Genomic DNA, 21,546 nt, shown 5'->3' with positions numbered 1-21,546 from the left:
TCCCAGGAATGCAAGGCTGGTTTACCATTAGAAATATATTCAATGTAATTTACCATATTAACAAACAAAAACTATACAATTATCCCAATAAATGCAAAAACATATCTAGCAAAATCCATTCCCGAAAAAGCTCTTAGTAAACTAAATATAGGAGAGAATTTCCTCAATCTGATAAAGGAAATCCACAAAAAAATCTACAGCTAACATCACACTTAATGGTGAATGACTGAACGATTTCCCTCTAAGATGAGGAATGACAATTGTTTACATAGAAAATGCAACAGACTCTACAAAAAAGCTACTGGAATAAGTGAGTTTAGCAAAGTTGGAGGAAATAAGGTCTATATACAAAACTGAACTGTATTTCTATAAATTGTACTGTACTTCTGAATTGTAAAGAACAGTTTTATATTGAAATTTTTAAAAATACCACTGATAATAAGGCCAAAAAAATATGAAACAGGCGAAATCTGGCAAAAGATGTGCAGGATCTGTACTTTAAAACATTGCTGAGAGAAATTAAAAACATAAATAAAGGAGAGAAATAACATGCTCATGGGTTGGAAGACTCAACACTGTTATAAGAAGTCAATTCTCTCCAAATTGACAAACAGTTTCAATATAATCCCAAATAAAATCTCAGCAGGCTGTTTTATATAAATTGATAAGCTGATTCTAAACTTCACATGATTATGTGAAGGACCTGGAATAGCCAAAACAACTTTGAAAAAAAAAGAACAAAGTTGGAGGACTAACACTACCAAATTTTAAGACTTAATATAATATAAGGCTACAGTAGTGATTAAGACAGTGTGATAGTAGCATAAAGACAGACAAACAATGAATGGAACAAAACAGACTCCAAAATAGACCCACAAGTGATTTTTGACTAAGGTGCAAAAGGCAATTCAGTGAAGAGAGAATGGTCATTTCAACAAATGGTGCTGGAACAACTAGATATCCATATGCAAAAAATATGAACTCTGATCACATGTTGTATCATGTGCAAAAATCAAGTCAGAATGGATCATATGCCTACATGTAAAGCCTCAAACTGTGAAACTTCTACAAGAAAACAGGAGATAATCTCTATGATCTAGGATTAGGTAAAGATTTCTTAAATATGATACCAAAGGCATAAGCCTTAAAAGGACAAATTGATAAATTGAACATCAAACTTAAGAATTTCTGCTCTTTGAAAGACACTGTTAAGAGAATTAAAAGTCAAGTCGGTTTGGGAGAAAATATTTTCAGATCATTTATCTGATAAAGAATCTATATCCAGAATATATAAAGAACTCTCAAAACTCAATAAGAAAACAAAAGATACAATAAATACATGGATAACAGATCTGATATTTCACAGAGAAATGGCAAATAAGCACATGAAAATATGCTCAACATGTTAGTCATTAGAAAAATGCAAATTAAAAGCACAATGAGATGATGCCAAGACACACTTATTAGAATGGCTAGAATTTAAAAGACTGACCATACCAACTGCTGACAGAGATGTGGAGCAACTGGAACTCTCATGCACTGCTGGTGAGAAATGTAAAAGGACACAACGACTTGAAAAATAATTTGGCAGTTTTAAAAAAGTTAAACATACACCTACCATATGATCCAGTCATCCCACTCCTAGGTATGTGCCTAAGAGAAAAGAAAGCATATGTCCATACAAAGACTTGTATATAAACTTTCAGGTCAGTTTTATTTAAAATAGTCAGTACTGGAAACACCCAAATAGCCATCAACAGTAAATAGATACACACACAAATTGTGGAATACCCATATTTCTCAGGAATAAAAAGGGAAAAACTATTGATACACTCAACAACATGGATGAATCTCAAACTAGTCATGCTGAGTGAAAGAAGCCAGGCAAAAAAGAGTACAGAGTACATGAATCCACTTATATAAAACCCTAGAACAGGCAAACTTAGCAACAGAAAGTAGATCAGTGGCTGCATGGAGGTGGGGGCAGAAAGGCATAAGGGTAGGATTACCAAGGGATACAAAGAAACTTTTGCAGGTGATGTATATTTTCATTACCCTTACTGTGGTGATGGTTTCAAGGGTGTATACGTGTGTCAGAATAGATTAAATTGTACACTTTAAACACATGCCATTTATTGCAGGTCAATTATGCCTCAATAAAGCTGGGGGAAAAATAACTGCTTATATTTTACAATATCCATTTTAAACTGTCCTTTTTTTATTAGCACACTGAAAATCTTTCACTGTAGCGAAGCAATTGAGGTAACTGCCTCAAACACCTTTTCTTTTGATCTTTACTCTATATAAACACAACTGTAAAAGTAAATTACTATTGGATGGAAAAGTGAACAGACTGGTCTCCCTAGATTACACAGCAGTCTGTTTATTGGCTTCAAACAAAGCCCAAATGTTTAGCTAAACTACCAGTACTGAATGCTTGGTCACTTAATTCTGAAAATATTATAACCACAACCCACCCTAGAGCAATTCATTAATTCAAATAAACATTTATTGCACATGTACTCTGTCTGGCATTGTTGTACATGGTAGATATCAGGCAGCACTGGTCAGTACCAAATTACAAAGCCATTCTGCATCTAGCCTGGGAATATTCTGTAAGGTTTTAGTCATTGCATTTAAATAATACAACTAAAGAATATCAATGGAAATAGGATGATTCTTCTAATACGGTCAAAGCTAAAATAATAAATGCCAGTGATAAGATGATTAAAGAATTGTACACTGACAGCTTAAAATTACAGAACAAAGGTATATCTTGAAACCTAAGTGAATTCAGGACAAATACTAAAAAAAAGTACTTCCATACACAGCCAGAGTGGAGCTTGTCATCTTCAAGAGGTCCTGCCAGCTTGGAAGTATAAAAAGATGTGAAAAACAGGTAGACAGACCCATAATTAATTAATTAATTAATTAACTATATTTAACAACTAGGCAACTTTAAGTAAATTTCCTGTTAGTATCAGAGATGACATTCTACCACAGCACATTCTCTATTGTTTAAAGAATTCCATGCCTATTAGACCAAGGATGGTAATTACATCTGATGGAAGATATAAGCTTATTTATTCATCATAAATAAAACTCAGTAAGTCCACATCTCTTGCCACTAATATATAGGAAAATTTTGGTTTATCAAGGGTATCCATTTGAAAACCCATACCGTCTTTTTTCCCCTCCAGTAGTATTTCTCTTTTAGGATTTTTTAACAAAAGAATCTAATGAACTCATGCAATGGACGAAAAAATCAATAATTATCCCTTGTTAGAGAAAACTGTTGATGCATTGTGCTTCAGATTCCCTTAGACATTGTTATTCCTTTCCTAAAACTTTCAGGCTGCCTTTGAACTACCATGTTTTCTGTTCTCAAAGCAACAATTTTACCAAATGATAAGCTTTTAGTGAATTTTGACTGACACAATGATTCTCTGTCACATGTTCTAAACACATCATACCCAAATTCATATCCACATTAAACACTGCTAATCTCCTAAATATTCGGTAACCACGGCATTTCAGACCACAGGTTCTGCGAGCATAGTTTGTGAATATTCTCATTCCCATAGAGAAGCAATAACCATTAAAACAAAAGATGAAAAACAAACCAGAGTATTTAGTCATTTTAACTTCTGGTTTTTGTTTTTCAGATTTGTAAAAAGGAAAACGATTTTGTTTTAGGTAAAATGGTAGGAAATATGTCCCAAAAGTAGAGACATTCAACAGCTGTTAACATAAACTTCCCATTATGGAACTTTTCCATCTCTCCTCCAATATTTACTTTAATGAAAATGGTGAAATGACACCTGTTGCAGTTGGAGTTCCAACTGCAAGCTGGAGAACCAAATCTGTGTTTCTTCACAACACCTCCACTGTCCACTATTGCCCTGTTACATTCCCTTTTGGAGGAAAGTATTGTGCCGTCACCTAACATCTACCGACGATTTACAACGTGCCAGGCACTGTGCTAACCACTTCAGAGGCAGCATCTCCACGAGCCCAAACAACAACTCTGTGATGGAGCATTTCACAGCTTGGTGGAGTGTTAATGACCTGAAGAACCTGCCCAAGGTCACAGAGCTATTTCCCTTGACAAACAGCACAGATGAAATCTTAAACTCCTCAGCAGTGAGTCTCCCAAGCCAGGCCCCAAGCAGGAGCACACCTGTCTGAGAATGTGGACCGCTGGAACTGTGAGCACCTGGTGTCTGTTTTTTCTCAGTGTGGTTATTATTCTCTAATTCACTTTAATCGGACTGTAAGTTTTAACACGGAAGAGAAACAACGTCGTGACAGGACTAGGTGTATATGACAATTTCTCTCCCACGCTTTGTTATCGTAATCTTGTCGTCAGGCAAGGTCTCTTTTCTAAGACGACAAGACTGCCGTAGAGCTATGGGGCAGAGTAGCTAGCAGTGTGATTATTACTTCTGACCACGTGTAAAGTGGTGCTGAACATTTAAAACAATTCTGATTTAAAAGCATATCCGTGTTTTTCATATAAGTAAATAATACAGCATAAAGTTATAAATAGGATACATGAATGAGTACTTTATGCTTCATTCCTCCCCAGGCTTGACCTTTGATTCACGACAGCCTGAACAGCAGCTGCAAATGGTGCTCCTGGAGCCCCTCTGGGGTGCCAGTCCAGCCTTCCGCTGCCCTCTAAAGATGAGCTGTTCTATGTATGAGTTTCATGGACAACACACGTGTAAAAGAAGTTTACAAACCACGCACTTCCACCCTTATAGCATTTCTGCACACTATTTTGCTATCTCTAAGAGGAAGAATAAAACTGACTTAAATTCAAGCGTTACGAACACAGGAGCAAGAACTGGTTGAAGACCTTCTGCATTCTCTGTCTAGTAAGAAAGACTATTCAGTGAGAGGATAATCAAGATCTGTCACTACTTAAACTACAGAAACCACAGCTGAAGTACATTAGAAATGTCTGTTTACATACAGAATACGTATTTATTACTTAGAATCACTTACCAGATTCTTTACAACTGCTAGGCAACACATTAGCCTAAATTCCACACACACTTAATCAGAGGTGCGTTTCAATTGTACATACTTTCCGTAACTCAGACAAATTTTTCCCTAATTAGACTAAATCTGAGTAGCAATAAAATATTTGGATTCCCCCCCCCATTATTTAATGCTCCTTTTTGAACTGTATTTATCAGTCATCAAAAAATCCAAAAATTAATGGATGGAAATAGCGCATATGTGAAAGCGATCTTGTTGTTTTAGGTGGTGCAGTAGAAGAGTGACCCTGACAAACTCCGAGCCCAGATGCATAAAGGATTCAGGCCTCTTTCTTCAGGGCTGCTGTTCACCAACATCTGCAAGGGCTGCTGACTCCTTCTCTGACAGCTAGGCTGTGAACTTTTCTAGTTTGAATGATGCTACCTCTGAAGAATTAATTCGTAAACAATGAAGCTAAGTACCTCTTAATAAAAATCATTTCAGAATACAGAATAAGCTAAACTCTATCTGAGGCATATTAACTATTTTTTTCCCAGGAGCTCATAAGGGGCACCTCCAAAAATCAACATTCTTTAATTTTAGCTCTGTAACTGATTACAACAGGGATACAGTTTGCTGGGGTCTGGGGTCTCAGCACAGAGACTTTTCCGTGTATTATTTCACTAATTTATGCAGGAGTCAAATCCATAATTTTGATAATTAAAATCTGAAATGTATTCTCTTTCCCAGTCTTTGAGCAGCTCTGGTAAAATTCAGAATGCACAAAGTCTTAGTCTATTAGATACATGTTGAAACTCCATTTGAAAGAATAAGCATTAATCTAAAAACCAAAAGAAAATTATCTGTGTTATATTTTAAATATATAACTTACAGTAATTTAAAAAGCTGGGATGCTATAATCTACTCAATTTGAGTTTTTAGAAATGCTCCTTTAGATTAACTTGCTAAAAGACACTTGCCTGCATTGGGAGTCAGGCAAATTTAGTGAAAGTTATTCAGTGAAAATTTAAATAAATAAATAAATATGGCTCATCCCTACTGCAGGGGGGCAAGAAAGGAATCTAGGCAATAAACAAAGACACTTAAAATATACGCAATTTACTAGAACATCTTGTCATATGGCAAGGTAGTAGGACGAGAGTGTTTAGCCCACAAAAGTAATACAATTGTATTTACGCCTTAAAATGAAAAAAAAAGCACAAAAACCAAAAAACCATCCTTCCCAAGTGTCAACATAATATTACTACTTTAGATAAACAAGGCCCTATTTTTCTAATATTTAAGTTATACAAATTGTGCCATATCCGAGCTACCAGTGATTTGGTTTTCTTGAATATAGAAGGAAGGCAAATCTGGAAGCACACTCACCTCAAAATTAAAGGATAAAAAACCAAAGTCAAATTCCATTTCTACACTAGTGTTCCAATGGCTATTAAGAGATAGGAATCAGGAGTCAGATTTCAAGATGCCAAGATCTGAAATCTGCAATTCATTTTATTTTTATATAAAAGATGAAACTAAATTAACATCTGCTATTCAGAATACAAAATTTAAGTCTTGACGTGAACTGAGTTCTTACTTTTAAAGTGAACTTCCAGTCTTTTCCATTCACAAATAGGACTTGATTTATTAAGTTCCCTGCTTTGTATCTCCAGAGTTGATCAAAGCACATTTTCTTAGTACAATCTGTATTGTTCCAAGTGTTTTATAAACATCTTTTGTGAGAGTTTACAGGAGTGATCTGAAATCATATCCAAGGTTTCATCCTATGAGTCAGTTATTCTTAAAAGGAAATAGAATCTGTCTTTATCACCTTTATTTCCCTATCTATCACAAATCTAATTCTAATCACAAAATTTTAAAAAATAATTAGAACTGTCAGTAGATAATTACTGACATTAAATACTTGGCAGGACAAAGAAATAAAAAAGGAAAAGGCATAAGTTCATTACCTGGACATGAAAATTACAGGTCTATACAATACCTGAGCTTTTATAACAGTCCCTTAGCCACTATGTAAGCTTGTCCACTATGTAGCCCTATACTGATAACTCCTAAATCCATATTTCCTGTCCTCACCTGAGATCCAGACTGTCCATCCAGCTGCCTATTGAACCTGTTCTCCTGAATTCATTCACAAAGATATTTACTGAATACCTATTATGTGCCAAGCATAGTATGCTGGGCTCTGAAGGTTCAGAGTGAAGAAAACAAGACAGTCCCTATCTTCAAGGGGCTTCTAACTGTGAAGAAAGCCAAACCAGTCTAATAATCATAAAAATACGTAACATACAAATTGTGATTAGTTCTATGTTCCAGTCTAAGTTGGTCTAAAACTGAACTCAGTTTACCCACTGCACTCGGGTCTGCCTGCTCCCTGAACTCATTCTCGGATGGAAACGTGCCATCACAGGTTACCAAAGTCACAAATGTGGGAGGCATTCTTGGCCCTCCCTTCCTCCTCAGATCTTCTTAATCTCAGTATTTCCAGAGTAGATGTACATGGTTGGCTCTGCCAGAACAACCTTCTTCCACTTCTTCTGGGAACTCCCAATGAGATGGTGGTACACAGCTTCCAAAGATCCCAGTGCCTGGTGAAGACACAAAACCCAAGGCCAAGAGAGCCCCTGGGATTTTAAAAACTAAAGTTGGGAAAGAGGAGCTCTTTCCTCCTCTTGGTTGGAGAGTATGACAATGGCCCCTGCCATATGCAGACGCCCGAGGGAGCAGAGATGGGAGAAAGAATCTGTGTTGATGAGACCAGTTCCAATCCACAAGGTCTCTGGGTTTTCCTGGTTTCTGCAGCATTTCATACCTTTTACAACCTTCTCCAGGAACCTTCCAATTAATCCCTGTTTGAACTTAAGATAGTTTGAGGAGGGTTTCTGTTACTTGTAGCCAGTATTCTTGACTAATAGCTCCTAAACACTTCCAGCCTGTGTCTTATCCAACTCTGCCACGAATACCTTAGTTCAGGTCCTCATCACCTCTTACTGGACTAGTTCAACACCTAATGGGTCTCCTGTCCCCAGTCTTGCCCTTGCATCTAGCATCCATAATACAGTAACCAGAGGGACCACATCACTCTCCCCCTGCTGGAGAGTGGCTCCAGCATCAATATGGGCAAAATCTAACTTCCTTAACAGGACACACTCAGCTCTCTACAATCAATCTTCCTCTCCAGGCAAGCAACATTTCATGCTCTGACTATATGGAAATACTTGGGCTACAGCTTAGAGACACACACACACACACACACACACACACACACACACACACACACACCCCAATGGTGAACTGATTGGTAAGCAGGATATTTTCCTTTCTGAAAACGTGGAAAACCTGAAGAAATTAAAGAAAAGTGGTTTTCTTTAGGCTCACTTCTGGGCAACAAAATCATCACACCTATGCATACATATGCCTACATTTTATTACACTAAGAATGCTAAATACAGCTACTATAAGATATCTGGTCCCAGACATATTGTATACACTGTAGCAAGAAACTGAAGGAGAGAATCAATGACCCTAGCTAAAAGTTCTGATTGTTACCCACCTTTGTGAATTGAGCACAACACTTTGAATATACTAAAATCCACTAAGTGGTATGCTTTAAATGGGTGAACTTCATGGTATGTGAATTCTATCTCAATAGAGCTGCTGTAAGTGTCCACTCTTCAGTGAGGCATTCTCACTCAGATACAGGAGACTACTCCTTCCTGCCTTCTGTGGACCTCCACTGTGCTCCGTGGATGCTTCTAGCTTGGCATGTGAGCTCTTGTTCACATGAGGATAGGGCCATGTCTCACTCACCTCTGGATCCCCAAGCCCAATCAAGTGCTCAGTACATACAAGACACTTAAAAATGTTTACAGAATGACGCATGAATTCTGAGCTAGGCAGAACACTGAAAGACATTTTTCTACTTTAGAAAAAGGCACATTTGGTATTAGGTTCAGGAAACTTGGTCTTCTCACTTTGAATTAAATGAGAATATTTGAAAAACACAAAAGATATTTAAAACCTCTAACCCACGGTATAGTTAACAGCTGACCATTTAATTCTGCACCAATTTTTTAAATGAGAGATGTGTAGAAATAAGGTGTGATTTTTTTTAACTTACAGAAAATCTCAAACAGAGACAAGACTACATAAGCAACCAAAGAGAAATAGATAAGCTGGTCTTCATGAAAATTAAAAACTTCTTCAAAGAACATTTTTAAAAAAGTGAAAAGACAATTCACAGAATGGGAGGAAATTTTTACAATTCATATATCTGATAAGGACATATGCGGGGAGGGTTCATCTAGAATATACAAGGAAATCCTATAACTCAACAATAAAAAGACAACCCAATTTTTAAAATGGGAAAAGAATTTGAATAGGTATTTCTCTAAAAAGGATATGCAAGTGGACAAGAAGCACATGAAACGATATTCAACATCATTAGCCATTAGGGAAATGCAAATCAAAACTACGAGATACCACTTTACACCCACTGGAATGGCTACTATGAAAAACAAAACAAAACAAAAAATAACAAGTGTTGGCAAGGATGTGAAGAAACTGGAATCCTCTAACATTGCTGATCAGAACATAAAATAGTACAGCCGCTTTGGAAAACAGCTTGGCAGTCCCTCAAAAAGTTAAATATAGAATTGCCATGAGACCTAGCAATCCTACTCCTAGGTATAAATCCATGAGAAACGACAGCGGATGTCCACCCAAAAAACTTGTACATGAATGTTCACAGCAGCATTATTCATAACAGCCAAAACATGGAAACCACCTAAGTGGCCATCAAGGGATGAATAAACAAAATGTATATCTCCGTGCCATAGAGTTATTTAGCAACAAAAAAGAATGAGTTCTGATACATGCTACAACACAGATGAACCTCAAAAACATGCTAAGTGAAAGAAGCCAGACACAAAAGGTCACCCATATTTTAAGATTCCATTTATATGACATACTCTAAATAAGCAAATCCATAGACACAAAGTAGAATGGTGGCTGCCACGGGCTAACGAGAGGGAAGAATGGAAAGTGACTGCTACTAGGCCTGGGGTTTCTTTATGGGGTGATGAAAGTGTTCTAGAATTAGACAGTGGGGATCCATGCACAACCCTGTGAATATACTAAAATCCACCGAATTCTATGCTTTAAACTGGTGAACTTTATGGTATGTGAATTACATCTCAATGGAGCTGTTACCAAAAAAAAATTACCGCACAAAATCATATAGTGACACCTCTGTGTAGGGGTCTGATTGAATCACTTTGCCTGCTACAGGAAAACTGTCATAAAAGAAAACAAAAAACCACACAATCTGTTCAAACGAGGAAATGATTTATTTTCCTACCACCAAATCCCTACAATGACCAACCATAATATCAAATCCAAAGTAAAAAGAGGAAAGAACGAAAGAGCACACTGCAATTCTCTGCAGGTATGAAATGGAATTAACCAAAGACTGCACAAAGAAAAATGTTTATCAGAACCACTCACTTCCCTTTGATTACACAGATTTAAACAAGTCCAAGTCCTTTTTAACTCATGAGAAAATGTGCCAGCTTCTTTATTAGCACAGAGCAAGGAAAAACAAGCATTCTCTCCTATAACAAAATTAACATCCCACAGAAGGTCTGTTTGTACTTGGCCGTCATGAACCTTTCATCTCAGAGCACTGCTAAATTAAACAAGCCTATGTTGTATTGAACACAATGAGCCAGATACCCTGGCAGGCTCCTAAACTTTACCAGTTAATGTTGAAGAACATTAGAAATAAAAAGGAGGGTAAGAAAGATGGTGATGGTGGTAATAAAGCAGCTGTGTCTTCATTACACCCAACATTTCACTAATCTACAATAATGGAAACATTCTAACAACTGTGAGACCCTTTTCTCTGTTGGTGTACACAAGAGCCAGAGAGATCTGGATTCAAGTCATCGCTCTGTTTTTCTTTTTTGTTTTAAGCATACTAGCTGAGGGCCAAAGGACAAATCTTACAACGAAGGCCTTCTATTCTCTAAAACTGGAGTGACAGTATCTAGCCTCAGAGAGTCAAGAGAATACACACAAGAGGTAGAGTCCAATGCTCTATATGTACATCCCCACCATAAAAATCCTCACTGCTCTCAACTCTTCAATGCAAATACTTATTCTGGAGCTTGTATCACAGTGTAAGTAATTGACATCAACCTTTCTTTTCTACCCCAAGGACATCTAAGCAACCGAAATACCCTATGAAAATTCCATATTGAATAAATTATTCCCCCTCCCATATAACTGAAAGTAAGAAAGCCATCAATAAAGTCTGTTTTAAATGTATTAAATCAGGGCATGACACAAAGCATTCATTCACCTAAGAGGTATTTAAAAGCAATGAACTGAGAGAGACACACCAAGAGAAACACTTACTATGAGAGACAAATGCCTATTTTCCAGTGCAATAATTGATAACCTTTCCATAAAGATTGATGCAATCTGATTATAATTCCCAAGTGTCAGTAATCAGTTCTTAAGGTAAAAGAAAAAGGAAGTGGGATGGTTTCAAGCGCTGGAGAAAAGATGTAGGAGGATATCCCTTCCCACTGACAGCAATTAATGTTTGAGTGATGGCTGCTAGAACATTCAGACTGAAAAACTTTGTTACATTAGAATAGACTGAAATCTACTTAAAACAAAACTTACTGGGTTTAGCAGACACAAACATAACCCTCACCATGAACCAGGTGTCCTCTCTGAACAAACTGGAACGAAGGTAAAGCTTGTATGGACTTCCCGTATTTGTCATCACAGTGCTAGGATATGCCACACTCCCATGCTGGAAGTCTACTTAAAGAGAGCATCTAGACTCTGCAGCGGTAGGCTGTCAGACTCCCTCCGCGCAGTTCCATCACACCACAACACCAGAAGTTTCTAGGGTTAGCAAGGAGGGAAATGTCTCAAGGGCAATGGGACATTCCGAGGCTGGAGATAGCTACTCCTGGAGAGTTTCGCTAAGCACCATAGCTATTCCTGGAGAGTTTCACTAAGCACCATGTTCATTATGGAACATGTGGCCCAAAGCTACTGTTCTCTACCCCTCTTTCCAAAACTCTCCCCTTAAGACTCAGAGTTTAATAAAACCTCTCTGGGGGCTTCCCTGGTGGCGCAGTGGTTAAGAATCCACCTGCCAATGCAGGGGACACGGGTTCCAGCCCTGGTCTGGGAAGATCCCACATGCCGCAGAGCAACTAAGCCCGTGCGCCACAACTACTGAGTCCATGTGCCATAACTACTGAAGCCCACACGCCTAGAGCCCATGCTCCACAACAAGAGAAGCCACCTCAATCAGAAGCCCGTGCACCGCAGCGAAGAGCAGCCCCCGCTCGCCGCAGCTAGAGAAAGCCTGTGCACAGCAATGAAGACCCAACGCAACCAAAAATAAAATATAAAGAAAATAAAAAATAAAACATTGATCTCACAAGTGAAAAATAATACAGTCCTTTAGAAAAACAAAAAAACAGAAAACAAACAACAAAAATAACCCCAAACAAACAACAACAACAAAAAACCTTTGTGAGAGACCAACTCATTACAGATACTACAGGAGTAAGGCCAGAGTGCTGGCTTTGCTAGGGAGCTGTTATCTATATCACATATTAAGTGCTTAACAAGTTTTTTGCACTCCTACTACAGTTCAGTACTCTCACCCTGACCATGAAACAGTTTCACCTAAATATTCTACCACCACACACCCTGTATATGAAGACAGAACTTCTCCTCCTTCTAACTTTCCAATCAAATAACCGCTTACACTGCCAGTCTAAACTTTAACCTTTATGCCTAAAATAGGAAGAAATTTGCAAATGCACAGGATCCAACCCATTAAATACTAAGAATGTCTTGAAATCTGTTTAAATACAGTATAAAAATTTTTACAAATGCAGCTAAAAGGAGAAATAAATGATAAAGTTTTAAGTTTAATTAAGACTCCAGTTTTACTACTACTAGTAATGCCTCACTTTCCCGGAGTATTTTTAGAATTGGGGTTTTAAAGCATGCAATTAAAGAAATTAACTCATCAGTGAAATGAAAGCTACAATATAAGCAAATCCCTATACTACTGCAGAAAAGAGATATAAGAACCCAGAACTTTGGGTATTTTAGAAAACGAATACTGGATCACATCATCAGCCACAATATGATATCAGAGGGTAAAGACCAGGAAATCTAATTAATTTAGACTCTACTAATGAAGACTCAATAATTTCCTTTCAAGTCTGCCTAGATTTAACTTTAGACTATTTATTAAGGAAGGAGTTGCTAAGAAAATTAAAGTACAAATAAAAATTGCTAGGGGATTATTTAATAAGTTAAATTTTTTTACATGCAATAACTGCTGCTGAAATACTGATTAAAACTAGCACATGCATTCTTTAGACTCCCATACTCCAGTGGAAACAAAATGTATGAAACAAGAGTCCTCAACATTGCTTTAATCTATTAGATAATTGTTCCATTTTCTCTGTTTATTTTGGCTATGAAAAACTGGTTATGAGTCAGAAAAGCTTAATAGGCAGGATACTTAACAAAGATTTACACATTCTTCTTAATGGCTAGCAATCTATTTATCTACTTTTATTTTTAATAAATGCTGAACCCCAATTAAAATATAACTCAATTTCTCTTCATTATGACTTAAAATATATCTGGGGGCATTTACTTTATCCTTGTCTTCAAATAACATAACTGAAAGATATTCTCATGTCTGTAATATGAAACACAAATAGGGTTCTTTAATAAGATCTAGTACCTGACCTACTTCACTTACTTTGCCCTTAACAACAGACAAAAAAGCAGATTTAAAACACAGCAGTATATGTGATTCTGCAAAGAAAAGGGACAGAATCCAAATCAACAGTCCAAACAAAACATCACAAAATGTTATGGTAGCAAGTGTCACTACAATTATGCATGTCTAGATTTAGAGGCATTTAAAAATCACAGATGCTAGTTTTATTCTCCAAGAAATTAAATTTCTTAATTAAAATTTAAGGCACTTCTCATTTACATCTTAATTCTAAGTTAACAATGATGATATTCACCAATCATTAATTCTTTCAAAAACGATCTGATTGTCTGCCATGTACGTGCCGGTTATCACATTAGTTGCTGGATGTAAGATGGTGAATAAAACACACTTCGTCCCAGCCTCAACAATGTTAACTTGGAGTGAAAAGTAAAGCACCCACATGAAAGGAATTCTATAAGATACACTTTATGTCAAGGAAAAAGAGATGAATTTTAACTGGCTTTTTATTAAGTCAAAGAACAAACAGTAGGTCAATAACAAAGCTGGTATCTGTTTCATGTGAGACCTTCCTTAGGTAACCTTTATTTGATTGAAATAAAATCTAAAACAAACATAAAATTAGATCTCACATTCATATCAGAAACTGGCAAAATCCTTTGGACAGATGAGACTCAACATCAATATTCATAGGTTTACACGTGAATACATATTCACATAACTCAGTAATATTCTGTTATCACCAAAATTTGTAAATCACATTCTATATGCTATTCTACAATTAGTATCCATGTTTGAAAGATGTTAAGAAGTTAGTTTTTAAAGTTTCTTTAAGGTCCACTGTAAATGAATAAAAAACAAAGGTATTACTCTCTATAAAGGAAAACTTTCAGTATCCAAGACAATTAGTTAGTTGCCAATAATTTTAAAATATTTATAATGAGTTAATCAGGGCAATAGACCTAAAAACAAAGAATTCAACATATTTTAACATTTTCATCACATTTAAAGTCCAAGAGAGTGTCTCACTTACACATGAGAATCACAGGTATGTTCTCGATGAGGAAATTCTTTATGTAACTATCAAATGAAAGAGGTCTTTATAAAAGGACAAAGACATCACAAAGAAAGAAAACTACAGGCCAATATCACTGATGAACATAGATGCAAAAATCCTCAACAAAATACTAGCAAACAGAATCCAACAGCAAATTAAAAGGATCATACACCATGATCAAGTGGGGTTTATTCCAGGAATGCAAGGATTCTTCAATATACGCAAATCAATCAACGTGATACACCATATCAACAAACTGAAGGAGAAAAACCATATGATCATCTCAATAGATGCAGAGAAAGCTTTTGACAAAATTCAACACCCATTTATGATAAAAACCCTGCAGAAAGTAGGCATAGAGGGAACTTTCCTTAACATAATAAAGGCCATATATGACAAACCCACAGCCAACATCGTCCTCAATGGTGAAAAACTGAAACCATTTCCACTAAGATCAGAAACAAGATAAGGTTGCCCACTCTCACCACTCTTATTCAACATAGTTTTGGAAGTTTCTAGCCACAGCAATCAGAGAAGAAAAAGAAATAAAAGGAATCCAAATCGGAAAAGAAGAAGTAAAGCTGTCACTGTTTGCAGATGACATGATACTATACATAGAGAATCCTAAAGATGCTACCAGAAAACTACTAGAGCTAATCAATGAATTTGATAAAGTAGCAGGATACAAAATTAATGCACAGAAATCTCTGGCATTCTTATACACTAATGATGAAAAATCTGAGAGTGAAATTAAGAAAACACTACCATTTACCACTGCAACAAAAAGAATAAAATATCTAGGAATAAACCTACCTAAGGAGACAAAAGACCTGTAGGCAGAAAACTAGAAAACACTGATGAATGAAATTAAAGATGATACAAATAGATGGAGAGATATACCATGTTCTTGGATTGCAGGAATCAACATTGTGAAAGTGACTCTACTACCCAAAGCAATCTACAGATTCAATGCAATCCCTATCAAACTACCACTGGCATTTTTTTTTACAGAACTAGAACAAAAAATTTCACAATTTGTATGGAAACACAAAAGACCCCGAATACCCAAAGCAATCCTGAGAACAAAAAATGGAGCTGGAGGAATCAGGCTCCCCGACTTCAGACTATATTACAAAGCTACAGTAATCAAGACAGTATGGTACTGGTACAAAAACAGAAATACAGATCCATGGAACAGGATAGAAAGTCCAGAGATAAACCCACACACATATGGTCACCTTATCTCTGATAAAGGAGGCAAGAATAATACAGTGGAGAAAAGACAGCCTCTTCAAAAAGTGGTGCTGGGAAAACTGGACAGGTACATGTAAAAGTATGAAATTAGAACACTCCCTAACACCATACACAAAAATAAACTCAAAATAGGTTAAAGACCTACATGTAAGGCCAGACACTATCAAACTCTTAGAGGAAAACATAGGCAGAACACTCTATGACATAAATCACAGCAAGATCCTTTTGGACCCACCTCCTAGAGAAATGGAAATAAAAACAAACAAATGGGACGTAATGAAACTTAAAAGCTTTTGCACAGCAAAGGATACCATAAACAAGACCAAAGGACAACCCTCAGAATGGGAGAAAATAGTTGCAAATGAAGCAACTGACAAAGGATTAATCTCCAAAATTTATAAGCAACCCATGCAGCTCAATATCACAAAAACAAACAATCCAATCCAAAAATGGGCAGAAGACCTAAATAGACATTTCTCCAAAGAAGATATACAGATTGCCAACAAACACATGAAAAGATGCTCAATATCACTAATCATTAGAGAAATGCAAATCAAAGCTACAATGAGATATCATCTCACACCGGTCAGAATCGCCATCATCAAAAAATCTAGAAACAATAAATGCTGGAGAGGGTGTGGAGAAAAGGGAACCCTCTTGCACTGCTGGTGGGAATGTAAATTGATACAGCCACTATGGAGAACAGTATGGAGGTTCCTTAAAAAACTAAAAATAGAACTACCATATGACTCAGCAATCCCACTACTGGGAATATACCCTGAGAAAACCATGATTCAAAAAGTCATGTACCACAATGTTCATTGCAGCTCTATTTACAATAGCCAGGACATGGAAGCAACCTAAGTGTCCATCAACAGATGAATGGATAAAGAAGATGTGGCATATATATACAATGGAATATTACTTGGCCATAAAAAGAAATGAAACTGAGTTATTTGTAGTGAGGTGGATGGACCTGGAGTCTGTCATACAGACTGAAGTAAGTCAGAAGAAGAAAAACAAATACCATATGGTAACACATATATATAGAATCTAAGAAAAAAAATGTCATGAAGAGACTAGGGGTAGGACGGGAATAAAACACAGACCTACTAGAGCATGGACTTGAGGATATGGGGAGGGGGAAGGGTAAGCTGTGACGAAGTGAGAGAGTGGCATGGACATACATACACTACCAAATGTAGGGTGGATAGCTAGTGGGAAGCAGCCGCATGGCACAGGGAGATCAGCTAGGTGGTTTGTGACTACCTAGAGGGGTGGGTTAGGGAGGGTGGGAGGGAGGGAGATGCAAGAGGGAAGAGATATGGGAACATATGTATAACTGATTCTCTTTGTTGTAAAGCAGAAACTAACACACCATTGTAAAGCAATTATACTCCAATAAAGATGTTAAAAAAATAAAAGGTTTGGAGCCTTCCCTGGTGGCACAGTGTTTGAGAATCTGCCTGCTAATGCAGGGGACACGGGTTCAAGCCCTGGTCTGGGAGGATCCCACATGCTGTAGAGCAACTAGGCCCATGAGCCACAACTACTGAGCCTGCGTGTCTGGAGCCTGTGCTCCGCAACAAGAGAGGCTGCAACAGTGAGAGGCCTGCGCACCGTGATGAAGAGTGGCCCCCGCTTGCCACAACTAGAGAAAGCCCTCGCACAGAAACAAAGACCCAACACAGCAAAAATAAATAAATAAATTAATTAATAAACTCCTACCCCCAACATCTTAAAAAAAAAGACATAAAAGGTTTACTCCAATCAAAAACCCTGCTATCTCAGAAAAGATACTGGGGTTTCCCTGGTGGTGCAGTGGTTAAGAATCCACCTGCCAATGCAGGGGACACATGTCCGATCCCTGGTCTGGGAAGATCTCACATGCCACTGAACAACTAAGCCCGTGCACCACAACTACTGAGCCTGCGTGCCACAACTACTGAAGCCCGTGCACCCAGAGCCTATGCTCCGCACCAAGTAAAGCCACCACAATGAGAAGCCCGGGCATCGCAACGAAGAGTAGTCCCTGATCGCTGCAACTAGAGAAAGCCCATGCACAGCAATGAAGACCCAATGCAGCCAAAAATAAATAAAGGAATAAAATTAAAAAGAAAAAAAAGATACCATTTTTTTCTCCTATTGCACTGGCAAGGATTAAAAAGATCAACAAAACTCAGTGTGGATAGTTATACTTCTAAGAAGATAAATGAACACGTATACAATGATATAAGTACAGGGTTAATCAATACACTATTATCCACTAGAAACAATCTAAATGGTCATCAAAGGAATGATTCAATAAAGTGTGGTGTCTCTAAAACAATCGAGTATTACATGGTTAGTAAAATGATCATATATGATTATGCATGTCTCTTACAATTCATGTGTAGAGATATATAAAAATATTGTTGCATTTAAAAATGACCACCATATACAGTGTAAACCAATTTATTTAAAGATTTGTATATAAATACTTCTATATTCATAGATAAATTTCTAAAAGAATTTTTACCAAAATATTAATATTAATGGCAGCCATTTCTGGGTGGCAGGAATTAGATGTCATTGAGGGAGGTTTTTTCTCACTATTATAATAAGAAAATAAACAACATATTTTCATTTAAGAAAATAAAGTGTTGCAACCTCACCAAGTGGCTTCAAATTCCTTCAATTCCCTACTTTAAAATCAAAGTTTTCACTGAATGTTGCAAGTATATATAATCACCAAACAGCTTATGGATTTCCACCTGTGGACCTCCTTCTCAGCACCACGCTTTAAAACAATGAGATGATGGAAATTTAAAGATTCAAGTCAAAGAAGTAAGGAAGCCAAATGACCTTATTCAAACAGCCCACATTCCTGGCATCTACCTTAAGAACCTCAGGTTCTATGAACTTAAACACTCCTAAAACAATCTCCATCTTACATCTTTTTTTTTTTTCCCCCTCTTACATCCTAAGAAAGCAGGCTATGGAGAGGAATTTTTAAAAAATAAGAGACATTTCCTTTAAAAAAACTGAATCATAAAAAACTTACCTCAGTAAAAATATTTAATTATTTTCCTGTCTTACAATCTCTTTCTTAGCACCTTTACTGTGAACCTAGGGGGGAAAAAAGTTAAAATTACTTTTAATTGAACATCTACTCATGCCAGGCAGGGTGGTCAGAGAAAGCCTCCTGGAGAACATGAAGTCTGAGAGGAATCAGAAAGAATAAAATACAAGTTACTAAAATGGCATGACTGGGAAGGAAAATAAGCAGGTGCAAGTGGAATAAATAACTTCTCTTAAATGGTTGGAGAACCTACACACATGACTGTATTCAACCTTGCAGCAGGTGAAAAGCTGGGCTGCTAGAGTTAGAACACCTGCATCTGAGTCTCAGCTCTACCACTTCCTAGCTTGTCTGATCTTGAGCAAGTCCATAAACCCATGTGCCTCGGTTTCCCCACATGCATAATAACAGGATCCAACTCACAGGACTGCTGAGGGTTATGTGAGATACTCCACATAGGGGACTTTAAAACAGTTCCTGTAACATAATAAATGTTCAATGAACATCAATTTTCACTTTTATTATTACATGTTCTTATATAAAATAAATCCATTTGCCTCTCACCACCTCCACCACCACCATTATTATTACTGTTAGTATTATTATTATGAAGTGTCATAAGCTTTATCTTCAAGGGGTTTACATTGTACTGGGTGACAGATGAATTACCCAGACACATAATACGAGGCAAAAGAAAGATCAAAGTCAATTATGCATTTACTTATTTTAAAATATCTGAGTGTCTGCTCTTTGCCAGGTATTTTGCATTCTTTGGTGGACGTGAGGGATGGTTTCCCTCCTCACAGTTTCCAGTCTATCAAGGCCAAGCTATAGGACCGACAAGCTACACGTGGAGACAGATCGTGTTTTTTACTGGGTGTAGGGCAGCACATATCTGAACTGGTAGAATTAGGTAGCAGAACATTCTGGGTGGAAGGGATGGCATTATAGGAAACAGGGGCCTGTGGGGAAAGCTAAGCAGCCTCTGGTTAGGGTGCATCCGAGAGGGCAAGCAGCAGCAAGGCTAGAGAGGCAGGCAGGAGGGGCCTCAAACACGGGGCTGAGTTTGTTCTCTTCTCAGTATACTGATTATCCTGCTCAGAGTGAATCACAACTTGCTTTTAACTTCAAGTCTAGCATCATTTTATTATTTTTCTTTTTTTCTCTTTTAAAGGTGAGAGGGGAAAGAGGAAGAAGAAAAAGAGCACAGCAACCTCAATCTATGTTTCCGCTGGCAGTGATGGTGATGAAAGTGGCACTAAGTGATGAGTCCCAAGCTCTTTTTAATTCTCCCAACATTCTTACCAAGCCAGAAATGTTCCTTTTACTGATTAGGAAACTGAGGCTCAGAGTAGTCAAATAGATCCCCAGATGTCCACAGAGCTCATAAGTGCAGCCACAGAATTTAACTGTAAGCTTGACTCCCAAGGCTTTCTTTTCTCTTAGGCAAAAATGTATAAAAGATTCTGAAGAATTTAAAGTCTGTTAAAAACTACTTAGAACTTCAGGGTATATAAACTTCTGTACTTACACAGAAATAAACAGCCTTCATACAAACAATCAAAACCACTTAGAGGGACTTCCCAGGTGGCGCAGTGGTTAAGAATCCGCCTGCCAGTGCAGGGCACACGGGTTCCAGCCCTGGTCCGGGAAGACCCCACATGCCATGGAGCAACTAATCCCGTGTGCCACAACTACTGAGCCTGCGCTCTAGAGCCCACGAGCCACAACTACCGAGCCCACGTGCCACAACTACTGAAGCCCGCATGCATAGAGCCTATGCTCCACAACAAGAGAAGCCACTGCAATGAGAAGCCAACGCACTGCAACAAAGAGTAGCCCCTGCTCAATGCAACTAGAGAAAGCCCACGCACAGCAACGAAGACACAATGCAGCCAAAAAATAAATAAATTAGAAAAAAAAACAACCTTAAAAAAAAAAACACTTAGAAAAGATAAAGGAAGAGATCTCACAAAAACAATATATATATACACACGTATATATATATATATACACACACACACACACACACACACACACACACACACACAAAATAAATTTAATAAGAAATGGGCAAAACCTATATGAGAAAAACTTGAAAATGCTCCAGAAGGATTCAGGAGTAAAACCAAACACATGAAAAAATATACAATGTTCTTGGATAGGAAAATTCAATATCCGAAAGATATCAATTCTCCCTATGTTAGTTTATAAATTTAACACGATCCTAATTTGCTTAAGTTTTTTTTTTTCTGGAACTGACAAATGATTCTAAAGTTCACATGGAAAAATAAACAAGCAAGAATTGCCAGGAAAACGAAGGGCAACAGGCGAAACTAGTTTTACAAGGCATTAAGACATTTTATAAAA

The 21,546-nt window shown here is 37.3% G+C and overlaps 1 protein-coding gene across 14 annotated transcripts in view; it reads right to left on the bottom strand.

Annotated features, from left to right (window-relative positions):
• The window catches only part of MRTFB (myocardin related transcription factor B), a 280,358-nt gene that overhangs the window by 168,819 nt on the left and 89,993 nt on the right, over nt 1-21,546 (bottom strand). For 5 of the 14 annotated variants that reach the window (XM_067013390.1, XM_067013400.1, XM_067013392.1 and 2 more), the window contains exons 2-3: nt 19,159-19,223; nt 1,619-1,653 (exon numbers count right to left, since the gene is read on the bottom strand). The exons of 7 other annotated variants lie outside the window; for them this stretch is intronic. In XM_067013390.1, the coding sequence (XP_066869491.1) occupies nt 1,619-1,621 (3 nt within the window). In that variant the 5' untranslated portion in view covers nt 1,622-1,653; nt 19,159-19,223. The remainder of the gene's footprint in view (nt 1-1,618; nt 1,654-19,158; nt 19,224-21,546) is intronic. 2 more of the 14 variants (XM_067013394.1, XM_067013398.1) reach the window with 1 other exon arrangement.

This window comes from Kogia breviceps, chromosome 14, assembly GCF_026419965.1.
Source record: "Kogia breviceps isolate mKogBre1 chromosome 14, mKogBre1 haplotype 1, whole genome shotgun sequence".
Lineage (NCBI taxonomy): Eukaryota > Metazoa > Chordata > Mammalia > Artiodactyla > Physeteridae > Kogia > Kogia breviceps.
This window is presented reverse-complemented; position numbering and strand designations above follow the sequence as displayed.